Source organism: Artemia franciscana, chromosome 14 (assembly GCF_032884065.1).
Source record: "Artemia franciscana chromosome 14, ASM3288406v1, whole genome shotgun sequence".
Taxonomy (NCBI): Eukaryota; Metazoa; Arthropoda; class Branchiopoda; order Anostraca; family Artemiidae; genus Artemia; species Artemia franciscana.
Genome location: NC_088876.1, coordinates 35500952 through 35515015, shown reverse-complemented (window position 1 = coordinate 35515015; position 14064 = coordinate 35500952). Strand labels below are relative to the sequence as shown.

General features: G+C 35.1%; 1 protein-coding gene across 2 annotated transcripts in view; it reads left to right on the top strand.

Moving 5' to 3' along the window:
- The window catches only part of LOC136035650 (calcium-binding mitochondrial carrier protein Aralar1-like), an 89428-nt gene that overhangs the window by 29657 nt on the left and 45707 nt on the right, over positions 1-14064 (top strand). For both annotated transcript variants that reach the window (XM_065717557.1, XM_065717556.1), the window contains 4 exons: positions 1709-1824; positions 5725-5864; positions 7876-8022; positions 12575-12719. In XM_065717557.1, the coding sequence (XP_065573629.1) occupies positions 1709-1824; positions 5725-5864; positions 7876-8022; positions 12575-12719 (548 nt within the window). The remainder of the gene's footprint in view (positions 1-1708; positions 1825-5724; positions 5865-7875; positions 8023-12574; positions 12720-14064) is intronic.

The following is a 14064-nucleotide window of genomic DNA, read 5'->3' as shown; positions in this document are numbered from 1 at the left end:
GGTCAACCTGCCTAAGACCATAGGTAAGCGTCCCTTGTTTACCTCTCATTCGAAGCAATCTAATGGTACTATTTCGATTTTAAATTCTTGGGTCAACCTGCCTAAGACTATAGGTAAGCGTCCCTTGTTTACCTCTCATTTGAAGCAATCTAATGGTCCTATGTCGATTTTAAACTCTTGGGTCAACCTGCCTAAGACCATAGGTAAGCGTCCCTTGTTTACCTCTCATTCGAAGCAATCTAATGGTCCTGTGTCGATTTTAAATTCTTGGTATCAACCTGCCTAAGACCATAGGTAAGCGTCCCTTGTTTACCTCTCATTCGAAGCAATCTAATGGTCCTGTGTCGATTTTAAATTCTTGGGTCAACCTGCCTAAGACCATAGGTAAGCGTCCTTTGTTTACCTCTCATTTGAAGCAATCTAATGGTCCTAATTCGATTTTAAACTCTTGGGTCAACCTGCCTAAGACCATAGGTAAGCGTCCCTTGTTTCCTCTCATTCGAAGCAATCTAATGGTCCTATTTCGATTTTAAATTCTTGGGTCAACCTGCCTAAGACTATAGGTAAGCGTCCCTTGTTTACCTCTCATTTGAAGCAATCTAATGGTCCTATGTCGATTTTAAACTCTTGGGTCAACCTGCCTAAGACCATAGGTAAGCGTCCCTTGTTTACCTCTCATTCGAAGCAATCTAATGGTCCTGTGTCGATTTTAAATTCTTGGGTTAACCTGCCTAAGACCATAGGTAAGCGTCCCTTGTTTACCTCATTCAAAGCAATCTAATGGTCCTATGTCGATTTTAAATTCTTGGGTCAACCTGCCTAAGACCATAGGTAAGCGTCCCTTGTTTACCTCTCATTCGAAGCAATCTAATGGTCCTTTGTCGATTTTAAATTCTTGGGTCAACCTGCCTAAGACCATAGGTAAGCGTCCCTTGTTTACCTCTCATTTGAAGCAATCTAATGGTCCTATTTCGATTTTAAACTCTTGGGTCAACCTGCCTAAGACCATAGGTAAGCGTCCCTTTTTTACCTCTCATTCGAAGCAATCTAATGGTCCTATGTCGATTTTAAATTCTTGTGTCAACCTGTCTAAGACCATAGGTAAGCGTCCCTTGTTTACCTCTCATTTGAAGCAATCTAATGGTCCTATTTCGATTTTAAAACTCTTGGGTCAACCTGCCTAAGACCATAGGTAAGCGTCCCTTGTTTACCTCTCATTCGAAGCAATCTAATGGTCCTATGTCGATTTTAAATTCTTGGGTCAACCTGCCTGAAACTCTTGGCAAGTATTTAAATCCAGTTTTCAGTAAAGTCCAACTTTCCAATATATTTGACACTCCCGATGTACTATCCCAATTCTCAATATATTTCCCAACTATCAAATATATTGGACAACTTTCCATTATAATTTCCTCTAGCAATTATAATGGAAAACTGTCCATTATGATTACAAATCCGAGCGTGAAACCTCTGAAAGAACCGAATATAGTTGACTCTAGTTCGGCATTGTGGAGTGACATGAGAGGTGTAGCATAAGTGGGAGGTAGTAACGTCGGCAAGAGGGGGGGGGGGAATTAATGCCAGGTTTTTCTTCTCACTCAATTCGACTGTCTTGGCTTCCTACAATTAGCCATGGCATGATGCCCACAACTATTCCATTTTAATTCAAATTTATATTATACTTCCAACACTTACCTTTTTGTTGTAGGTTAATATCTTTTGTTGAATTTCAAGCGTTTGAAGGTCTATTGTGTGCTCCCGATGCCTTGTATCAAACAGCGTTTCAACTTTTCGATGTCGACGGATCTGGATGTGTAACTTTTGGTATGTAGTATTTATTTAGTGCTTTCTTTTTTCATACAGCCGGTGAGATGCATGTGAAAATGTCTGTTATGATTAAAATTTGACGGGCCAATATCATCTCCTAGGTGTTACAATGTATAGGCCTCTCCTCAAAGATTTCACTTTTGTTTTGTTTTATTGTTTCAATTAAGTTATTTTTTATTTAAAGGGATTAATAGTTATTGATCAGACACGTTCACGGGTGTTTGATTTATTTTGTGGAATGGGGGGGGGGGTCAAAGCAATGCAGAACTGGCAAGTCATATGGGAATTATGGAAGAAGTAGTGGAAATCCGGGCCATTAACAAATAATTCTATCGGAAAAGAGGCTAAAAGTCGTCGAACTAAAAGAAACAAGGTGTATTGTAAAATCCAATATTTTAAAGTTGTGAAATGTTGGAGGGGAACCAATACTGGTGGATCCAGGGGGCCGAAGAGACCCTGACCTCCCCCAGGATTTTTTTGGCGCCTTTATTCCTTTTTATTCTGTTTTTCACTCTTCCAAATTATTGCGTCAATTGAATTCCATCCTTGCACAGTTTATTGTAAATAAAACTGCAAATTTTAGGAAGGAAATGTTTGCATTTTCAGGATTGTCCGGAAATGCCAAATTGAGCGAGTTCAATTCTTTAAGCTCAGTAATAGATCCTCAATATCCTGGATTGAATGTTAAATCCTTTCTTAGACGTCATAAAATTGTGACACATTTAAAGTGACAGACGAAGTCCACGAGAGAGATTCGTGATTAGTTCATTAGAAAACTGGTTTTATTTAGACCGCTTTTGAAATTTTTGTAATCGCTTTGCATGTCGCAATATAAATACAGATTGGTAATTTTAATATTGCATTATTCTTGCTAGGTTATGTATTGAAATATTTGTAAATTTCGGTTAGGTTACTTTACCTACACCCCCCTAATGTGCAAATATATAGCCCAAATTATATTATTGTATAAACTTAAGGGTACTTGTATTGAGGAAGCAAACCCTTTCATATACGTGATAATTTCTGTTGGTTTTAAGGTTTGAGGTTGCTCCTTACTTTCAGCTGAAGAACTTGTTGTTTTTATTTAATTACTTACAGATAGTATTTGTTAATAGGAAACATGTGGAACAAGTTTTTTAAAGAAAAGTAAAGAGCCTCATTGAACTAAAAATGAGTAGAAATGAAGTCAAATAATCTTCTGAGTAAAAACTATGGAGTCTGAAAAAAATAAATAAATAAAATATTTATTCTGTGAAAAGAAAATGTCAATAAAAATGAACAGAAATTAATTAAAAAAACTTTCTACAAAACAAGTTTGTAAAAGAATAATAAAGAGCCTCGTTGAATCAAAAATGAGTAGAAAAAATTCAAATAATTTTTCCAGCGTAAAACTACCACAAATTACCATCAATAAATGAATTAAACCCAAAATGAACATAAATTACAATAAATAACCCATAAGCTCAAAACAAGCAAAAATTACCATGATTAGGGCTGACAATTCCTACAGCTCCTCAAGACCAGAACATAATTTGCACTTTACTGAAAAAAAAATAAGTTCTAAATGTTTTCACCTTTTTGACTTACAAATAAAGAAGTATTAAGACTGTAAGGAATAAATATCCAAATATGTAGCCTATATCAAATTGGCAATATTCACGGTTTTTGTTTTGTTTTGTTTCTTTATTATTATACTAAAGTGCAAATTTTGTTCTTGTCTTGAGAACACATGGGTGTTGTCAGCCATACTCCTTTTAATTTTTGCTCGTTTTAATTTTGACTAGGTTATCTATTGTAATTCCTGTTAGTTTTGGGCTTCATCTAGAAAATCGTCCTTGAATAATTATATCATGAAAAGAGAAATCACCAATGCAACAGCACAAACACACAAAAAAAGAAGGAGAGAGAGACAGAAGGAGAAAAGGAAGACTGCTTTTCCTAAATTAGTGATTAATATAGACCAGCACTTGAATGAGGCCTTAACCCTACTCATCCATACAATCACATAGGTCAAACAGCATAACCATACACAATCAACCGTAAAGAATAATCCATGGACAGGCAGTCATGTCGTCAATAAGTATAAGTCGTTTTTGGGTATCTCAGGAAACATTATTACACTTGATTTTTTGTAATTTTTATTTGTTTATTTTTCTGTTATGCTTATGACGATAAGTTACTTGTGAAAATTATGACCCTAAATATGCTGGTTGATCGTCAGGGTATCTGCGCGTGCTATGCAAGCATAACAGTTGGTTGTGTGATTTGGTTTAAGACATGGAATGTTATGTGAATATTTTTTTTTTATTCATGGTCTTTGTAGCATTTCTACTTAATAGAGTTCAAGTTACGATAGTTACATTTTCAAAAGATTTGAAACATCGGCATCTTTTGTATATAAAGTTTATCTATTTGGGCAGCATATCTAATGTCACTGGATAGTCTCTGCTTCTCGAAACCTACAGATTTCTTAGCTTCTTCTACAATTGCTTACTTACGGAATATGTATTTGCCATTTACAGTAATAATTTTGTTTGTAAATTGGACAATTTTATCGTAATAACTATCGCCCTTCCCCCTAGCTGAGATGACATGCCTCCTTACCTCTACATATATTGTAAAAAAAAAAAAAATCAGGCCAACTTTGTAGACACAAAGGAAGGATTCTGTTGTAACGAGATAGATCGGAAACTTAAGCGAAAATGTGGAATGCGTTAGATATATCACACCAAAAGGTTTTTCTCCAGTTTGAATTCTTCGATTGCCAGATGAACTGGAACTTGAAGTAAAACTTATGTTAATATCCCACATTCAGAAAGTTTTTCACCAGTATTAGTTGTTCGGTTAAGACATAAATCGGAACTGAAAGCAAAACGTTTCTTGTATGTATCACATTCGGAACTTCTTTCTTCAGTTTGAGTTTTGATGATTAGGTAACGTGGAATTTATAGTCAAATGTTTCTTGCACACATCACATTCGAAAGAAGAGGATAGAGTTAAAGGTACTTATCCGGGTATAAAATCCGGAGCAGACATGGAAACCAGGGCTAGAGCCCCTATTTTCCATAATATTATATCTGTTTTACGAATAGCGAGTATATTCTCCAGAAAAGTTGGAGGGCGTACCCACATCCAGAAGGCATGTCCACCATATAGCGCGTGCCAAGCTTGGTGGAAGTGTGCCAAACATGTTGGAAAGTGTGCCAATCGAGGTAGAAACTACCCCGTGCGTGTTGGAACTGTGTGGCAGACGTGGTGTTTTGAGATGTACACCAGGTGACGGAAAGTGAATGTCACATTGGGAAAGTTAATATGTAATTCTATGCTTGTGAAAGTAAAGATTTGCCTGGGAAAAATCCCAATGAATCACATTGTGATTCATTTTTGGAAAAATCACAATCAGTGAAATTGAATATTCGCGCTTGGTTGCGGTATTCTCAAATCTTGGAATGAATCAGCAGTTTATACATTCATATGACATTCTGTTCTATTATCATGACGAAAACGTAAAAAAAATAAAATGTTATATTCAAATACATACTAGCTATAATATTAAGCTACCTTTTCCACATTTGGTCTCTTTGGAATAGAATTCCGGCTGTGTCCGAGCTTGTTGCGAATCCCCCTTCTCTCAAAGAAGAAATTATACTGAATCAATTAAGGACCGTCAATGGTTTCAAAAGGTTCAAAAGGTTCTGCAAAACTTTCCATTTATTATTATTCTTTCTACAAAGTTTGAGTTTAATGTGTCTTAGCAACCTGATAGTTAAAAAAAAAAACAAAAAAAAACAAAATGAACTAGAACACCCTAAAAATGTCATCCAATTGGATAATATTTATATTTCAATTAAATTTGGATTAACAGGTATACTTACGAGCATTTTTTCCATTTTCTAGAAAACTTTGCCGAGGTTCTTAAACAGACCGATATTCATCAACGGATACCATTTGACTTAGACAACGAATTTATCAAGGTTTATTTTGGAAAGGACAGGAAAAGGAAAATAAACTATTCAGAATTCAGCCATTTTCTACATGTAAGTTTATATACCACGGATTTTAGGAGATTAAAATGTGGCATTGTCCGAGAGGTCGCTTTCTCTTTCTCAGAAATCATTTACACTAGGTGATGTGTGCCATGCTTGGCGGAACTTTCCAAAGCGTGGCGGAACCGTGCTGCAGGCGTTGCGTTCTGAGATATGGATCAGGTGGTGGGAAGTCAGTGGCCACTCGGCATTGCCACTCCTCTGCCATTAACGATTGATATTGATGCAAAAAAAATATTTATTTATAGCCCATTTTGATAAAGACAGGACTGAGTTAAATGTAATATTGTAGGAATGTTGAAATCTGAAATGTATACTTTTAAATTTAGAAATTGATTCCTAAGAGCGTTGAAATTGATTAAAGAATAGGTGGAAGTTAACTGGTTTATGACCTTAGCTTTATAATATATTATTATACAGCTATAATAATAGCATTTCAGATCTCGAGTAAGTGTTGCAAATCACAAAACTATTTAGCTTTAGGTAAGGGCTAATTCTGAAGTCTCACTTTTGACTAGAAAAGTTCTCAAACCTGATACTTAGTGGAAATTCCCGAGCAAAAGTTACGTTAGTTGAATTCCGTGGCGTTTTGTAAAAAGGACCTAAGTCCACTTTTTTCCGAAAATGAATTAAGCATATGGTTCGAAAGACCTCGAAGAAGTCTATAGATAGGTCTATTCAAAATGACCGTATCTTTTATTCTAACTGAGTTATAAATTGTTCCAAAAAAGCGTAAGTTCCTTATTTTCTAACTTAACGAACAATTCAGCTTCGAAAAGTTATCTAGGAATCAGTTTAGAAGTTTCAAGTTTCTTAAATTCTAATTAGTAAGAGAGATTTTTATTTATTTTTTTGCTTTCAGTTTTCTCCCCTGTAAAATTAGGGAAAGTGGACTTAAGCTCTTTTTGCAAAACGCCAGGGAATTCGGCCTATCCTGCTCTTAATTTATGTGTAAATATTTGTTTTAATTTTGAACTACCCAACTAGATATCAGATGATCTATTCATTGTCCATCTGACCGAAGGATGATTTTTCTCTTACATCTTGATCAGTATCAATTCAATTTTGTATTTTTGAATCATCAATAATGATAATTATAATATAATTAAATTATCAGCTCAAGTTAATATCAATTTGAATTGCTTTCAATACAAGTGGTCTAAGTTTCATTCCGCAAACTTTTAGTTTAACTGTTGTTTCGTCAAAAAAATATATATTTTTGACGGAACACCTTAAATTGAGTATCCACACTGCCTTTCTATGAAATACGTACTTTGAAAAATAATGAACTTTGCCATTAAACTCTCCAAAAAAAAAATCTAGTGAATAACCCTAGTGAATATATAATTACATTATTAGTATAATATAATTACATTATTAATTCAAATTAACATCAATTTAAATTACTTTCAATACAAGTGGTCTAAGTTCCATTCCACAAACTTTTAGTTTAACTGTTGTTTCGTCAAAAACATTTTTTCGACGGAACACCTTAAATTAGGTATCCTTTTGTCAGACCACACTGCCTTTCTATGAAATACATACTTTGAAAAATAATGAACTTTATCATTGAACTCTCTCCGAAAAAATATCAGGTGAATAACCCAGAAGTTTGTTATTTTGTGAATGACCCGAAAGTTAATTATTTGTTTTATTTAAATATGTTAGTTTCAATTTTAATACTTTAGTATTTCTACTGATGACGTTCGCTGTATATGTGATCGAAATATCCAGACTGTTGTACCTGTTTTCATTGTCTAAATAATTTGATTTATCCCTATTTGAACTTTTTTTTGTTCGTAAAAAATAATGGTGCTTGATGCAAAAAAATAAGATATTTTTGGGAAAATTGAGGGAAACCTAGTGATATGTTAATATTTTGTTTCATTCTCCCAGAAGTATTACTTCTTTTTAATTCATTTTGTCAACAATACACTTTTGCCACTAATTGCACTGGTTCTGGTTCAAATTGTATTTATTTTATGTCTTTTTTTATTTCCAGGACTTTAACCAGCAATATGCAATTGTAGCATTCAAAAGATATGACCCCGAAGGAAGTGGAAGTATCTCAGTCTTGGAATTTAATGACATTTGCTTATCGATCAAGAATCATCTGCTTACTAAAGCCGTTCAAGATAACCTCGTTGCGGTAAAATTTGGATCCTTTTTGTACCTAAAATTGTAGGCCGTATCCAGGGAGAGAAGGGGTACGGGTTCGAGTCCCCTCCCTCCCCGAAGAATTTCTTCTGACACAAAAATGAATATAAACAAATTTTTGAAGCATTTTTTAAAGTTTTTCTTTATATCCCCCCCCCCCCCCCAAAAAAGATACTGGATACGCCCTTGTTGATTGCGTTGTCTTATGCTGCCAAGTACGCCAAGTGAAATGCCACTTTTCAGCTGAAAAGATGTCAAAAGCTTAAAACCTTAACTTTTTTGGAACAGTTAGATACAGGCTGCAAGATCCTAGGCAGGGCAGTGTGTTTCCCTAAAACTATATTCGAAAAAAAATATATCCGAAAAAAATTCGGGGTCCTGCTTTCCCTTAAAATGGAAAAAAATACACACAAATGTATGTATGTATTGGATTAAGGACATCCTGGACTATTACGGCATTTGTGTTATCTGTGCAGTGTTTTGCTATAGGTGAGTTCAAACTCTGGGTGCCGTATTACCAACAGGGTTGCCACCACGGTCAGTTCCTAAAGTGCAACAATTTCCTAAATGTCCATGCTGCACAGCCAATTTTTGGTGCTATAGTCAAAAACTCGCACCCCCTTGGATGTGGCCTTGGCTGACTCATTAGGAATGGAAATGTGGTCCTCGATATTTAGTGTCTGATTTTAGTTCTGGAATCATTGATTTTTTTTGTCTTGTAGTAGATATGAAGTTTCTATTGAAGATTTTTTTTTTTCATTTACTAAGGTGAAATTGTTTCCATCCTTACATAGTCGTCTTGGAACCCCCCCTCCCCCCCAAAAAAAAAGAATTGTCCAGCTCGTAAAAACGTAAAAAAGATGCATATAAACAAATTTTTGATGTGTTATTTTGTAAGTTTATTATGGACCCCCTAGGTTCAGAGATGAAAATTTACGATTTGAATATTTTCATCTTGACAATTTTTGTCCTTGAATATTTTGGTACTTGTTTGATAAACCCACTAGCGCTCAAGTTTTTCATTCATTGACGCATTATAGATCCTTTTTTTTCGTTAGTTTCTTTCAGCTTAGCGTGAGACAAGACAAAAAGAAGTGACAGAATAGATGGAAAATATATAGTTTTGGCCATATATTTGCAAATGGGGAGGGGTCAAAGTATTTGGACAGTCGGAGGTTAGAAAGCAATTCTTACCACATAATATGCTGAATAATGGTATATAACACAATAGGCATGCAGATCTACTATAATTTACCCCCTCCCCCTCCTTATGTGCAAGTATATAGCCCAAATTTGTTTCTAAAGTATAAAAAAAAATTTCTTACTTTGGTATATTTCATTAGGACTGAGCGTCAGAGAAACATTATTATTGAAACATTATTACGTGTCGGATTAGAAGAATGTTAGGTAGTAAGAATATAATACAAGTACCTTTTTTTGTTTGTCCTTGACTATTTTTTTTATTTATTCTAGTATTTTGAAGTCCTTGGTACTTCAAATTGGTACTAAAAAAAAAGCAAAAAAAACAGACTTACAAATATCAAATTTGTCGAACTACCACCAAATTTGTCGAGTAGCGTTTCAAAATTGATAAACACCATAAATTCCTATAATGCTGCTTAAAGTGTTCTTTCTATAACTGGATACGCAACCTGATGTAGCTTTTTTTTCCTTTAATAATTTACAGGTTCTAAAACATGTGTTATTTTTAGTTTCTGCAAATAAATATCTTCAAATTCAGGAACTGTACAAGAGACGGTAGCCTACTTTGGATGTACTGTCCTAGATTGATGTTCAGGTTCTTGTGTAGCTGGTTATTTGGTTTGGGACGGGGGTCAGTAGCGTGGCTCTGTAAGCTCAACCAGAGTCGACCAAGATCTAAATGGGTATCTAGAGAGATCTGAGGAAGGTAAACAAGAAGGGCTTGCGAAAGCACAGGATGGCTGGCTCCCAACCCCCCATTGCACTTCCTGGCTGAAGCGCTAGGAAACGGAAATCAGTACCACCGTTCTTTACCAGAAATGCAACATGCAAAAATAGCTTGATTTGAACCCTCTCTTTCACAAATAAATATAGTGTCATTTCGCAAATTATTGGCATTAAGATAGGTTTGTTAGCTTAAGTTTCTTATAATTTAACTAAAAAAAATACTCAAATATTATAAATATGTTATGAACCAATAGCGCTATCTTTATTCCGCCAAGCTATTTGCCTGTCTGACTATTTCTTTAGTGTGCGTAATATTTTTACTTTTGCCCTATATTCTCATGAATCTTGGCTAGGTTATTTTATGATTTATATTTTTTGTCATGTAATCTGAATCATTCTTTTAGATTTTCCATGAATGTTTGCGCTGGATAAGGGTGCGACTCTAGAATTTTAGAAAACAGAAAATTGAACAGCTTTTCAAACAATTCGTGGTAACGAACTGTAGTAAGGAGCGACCCGGCTCAATAGTAACCATAACTCTAAAAAATTGAATTTTGATATCAATAGCTACATCAAAAGAATTGCATTTTAATGCTGATTTTAAATATATAAGTTTCATTAAGTTTAGTCTTACCCATCAAAAGTTACGAGCCTGAGAAAATTTGCATTATCTAAGAAAATAGGGGATACACCCCCTAAAAGTCATAGAATATTAACGAAAATGACACCATCAAATTCAGCGTATCAGAGAACCCTACTGCAGAAGTTTCAAGCTCCTATCTACAAAAATGTGGAATTTTGTATTTTTTGCCAGAAGACAAATCACGGGTGCGTGTTTATTTGTTTGTTTTTTTTTCCCAGGGGTCATCGTATCGACCAAGTGGTCCTAGAATGTCGCAAGAGGACTCATTCTAACGGAAATGAAAAGTTCTAGTGCCCTTTTTAAGCGACCAAAAAAATTTGAGGGCATCTAGGCCCCCTCCCACGCTCATTTTTCCCCAAAGTCAACAGATCAAAATTTTGAGATAGCCATTTTGTTCAGCATAGTCGAAAACCATAATAACTATGTCTTTGGGGATGACTTACTCCCCCACAATCCCTGGGGGAGGGGCTGCAAGTTACAAACTTTGACCAGTGTTTACATATAGTAATGGTTATTGGGAAGTGTACAGACGTTTTCAGGGGGATTTTATTTTGTTTGGGGGTCGGGCTAAGGGTAGGGGGCTATGTTGGAGGATCTTTCCTTGTAGGAATCGGTCATGGGGGAAGAAAAATTCAATGAAAAGGGCGTAGGATTTTCTAGCATTACTATAAGAAAACAATGAAAAATAAACATGAAAACGTTTTTTCAAATGAAAGGAAGGAGTAGCATTGAAATTTAAAACGAACAGAGATCATTACGCATATGAGGGGTTCTAAAAATACTTTAGCATAAAGAGCGAGGTATTTAGGAGGAGATAAATACCTCTCTCTTTATGCTAAAGTATTTTTAGTAATTTCAACTATTTATTCTACGGCCTTTCTGATTCAGGGGTCAGTCTTAAAGAATTGGGACAAAACTTACGATTTAGTGTAAAGAGCGAGGTATTAACGAGGGTACAAACCCCCTCGTATACATAATAAAAATATAAGATTATGAAGGTTTGTTACGTAAGTGAATTCTTAAGTTACGTATATTTTTTACTAATAAAAACGTCCGTTAAAAATTAAAAGTTCTAGTTGCCTTTTTAAGTAATCGAAAAATTGGAGGGCAACTAGGCCTCCTTCTCCACCCCTTATTTCTCAAAATCGTCTGATCGAAACTAAGAGAAAGCCATTTAGCCAAAAATAGAATTAATATACAAATTTCATTTTGATAATTTATGTGCGGAGAGCCAAAACCAAACATGCATTAATTCAAAAACGTTCAGAAATTAAATAAAAAAACTATTTTTTTAGCTGAAAGTAAGGAGCGACATTAAAACTTAAAACGAACAGAAACTACTCCGTATATGAAATGGGTTGTCCCCTCCGCAATTCCTCGCTCTTTACGCTAAAGTTTGACTCTTTGCCACAATTCTACTTTTTAAAACAATTAAAAGCTTTAGCGTAAAGAGCGAGGGATTGCGGAGCGGACAACCCATTTCATATACGGAGTAATTTCTGTTCGTTTTAAGTTTTAATGTCACTCCTTACTTTCAGCTAAAAAAATTAGTTTTTTTTTATTTAATTTTAAATTTAAAGCACTTGTCATTTTTAAATGAAAACTAATTTTGGTTTCCGTCTATAACGCTGAGTTTAAGTGCTCTTCGAAAAAATAATGATTGGTTTCGATGATTTGTATATTACTAAGAATGTTTGTGCTGGATAAGGATACGACTCTAGAATTTTAGAGAACAGAAAATAGAAGACTGTTTAAATTCAAAGCACTTCTCGTTTTTGAATAAAAATTAATTTTTGAGTTTAAGTTAAGTAACGCTAAGTTTATTGGTTTCGATAATTTGTATGTTTTTCTAGCTAAACGTTGGCCTTGTGAATGTTTCCTGCCTGTTTTTCGATGAACTAATGATGACTAAATGAATCTAAATAATGACTTTCTTCTTTTTTGTGGTTTATTTTTTATCTTCTTTTTTTAGGCAGCTCGAAAAGCAACAGATGGCGGTAATAAAGTATCTTTCCCGTTTTTTTCAGCCTTCCTCACCCTTCTAGAAAACATGGAACTGGTGAAAAAAATATATTTAAATTCCACTGGAGGTCTACAAACTGCTGAAGTAACTAAAGGTATAAAAATTGTTTGTATCTTATGAAAACAGGGAAATTAAAATATATTGTTATTTGTAAACCAAGAAATTCCTTTTTGTCATAAAGCGGGAGAGGCGAATAATGCTAAGGATTTTATTTACTCGGGTTGCAAAAGCTTAGGAAAGTGGAGTGATAAGGTGCAACTGGCAAGTGGAAAAGGGTATAAAATTGCCCTTGGAAATTGGAAAAGGTATATTGGAAATTGCAGTGGAAAGGTATAAAAATTGCTTGTATCTTATGAAAACAGGGAAATTAAAATATATTGTTATTTGGAAACCAAGAAATTCCTTTTTGTTATAAAGCGAGAGAGGTGAATAATGCTAAGGATTTTATTTACTTGGGTTGCAAAAGCTCGGGTTGCAAGTGGAAAAGGGTCCACTGGAATTTTTGAGGAGTTTCTGTAAGCATCTAGGACCAGCAGGCAGTAAGCTACATAGGAGAATTTTGGGACCGAAACAGTGTCATTTCGTGCTATGGTGCGGACGTTTGGGGATTTGAAAAGAGGGTAAAAAACAGAAATATTGCATTTAGGAAATTTTTGTATATTATAAGGCTTAAATGGGAAATTCAATAGTTTTATGGCACTTGGTATTAACCAAGTGACATATGGCAATCGCAAATTCTGTCGGTCTGTCGGTCCCGGTTTTGCTACTTTAGGCACTTCCAGGTAAGCTAGGACGATGAAATTTGACAGGCATATAAGGGACCGGACCAGTTTAAATTAGAAATAGTCGTTTTCCCGATTTGACCATCTGGGGGGTGGGGGGGGGCCGTTAATTCGAAAAAAATAGAAAAAAGTGAAGTATTTTTAACTTACGAACGGCTGATCAGATCTTAATGAAATTTGATGTTTGGAAGGGCATCGTGTCTCAGAGTTGTTATTTTAAATCCCTACCGGATCTGGTGACATTGGGGGTGAGTTGGGAGGGGGAAACCTAAAATCTTGGAGAACACTTAGAGTGGAGGGATCGGGATGAAACTTGGTGGGAAAAATAAGCAGAAGTCTTAGATACGTGATTTAGATAATTGGAATGGATCCGCTCTATTGGGGGGGGGGGGTTAATTCTAAAAAATTAGAAAAAATGACGTATTTTTAACTTACGAAGGAGTGATCGGATCTTCGTGAACCTTCATATTTAAAAGGACCTCGTAACTCATATCTCTTGTTTTAAATCTCAACCGGATCCAGCGTCATTGGGGGGGGGACCAGAAATCTTAGAAAATACTTAAAGCGGAGAGATCAGGGTGAAACTGGATGGGAAGAGTAAAAACCTGTCTAAGATACGTGACTGACATAACCGGACCGGATCTGCTCTTTTTGGTG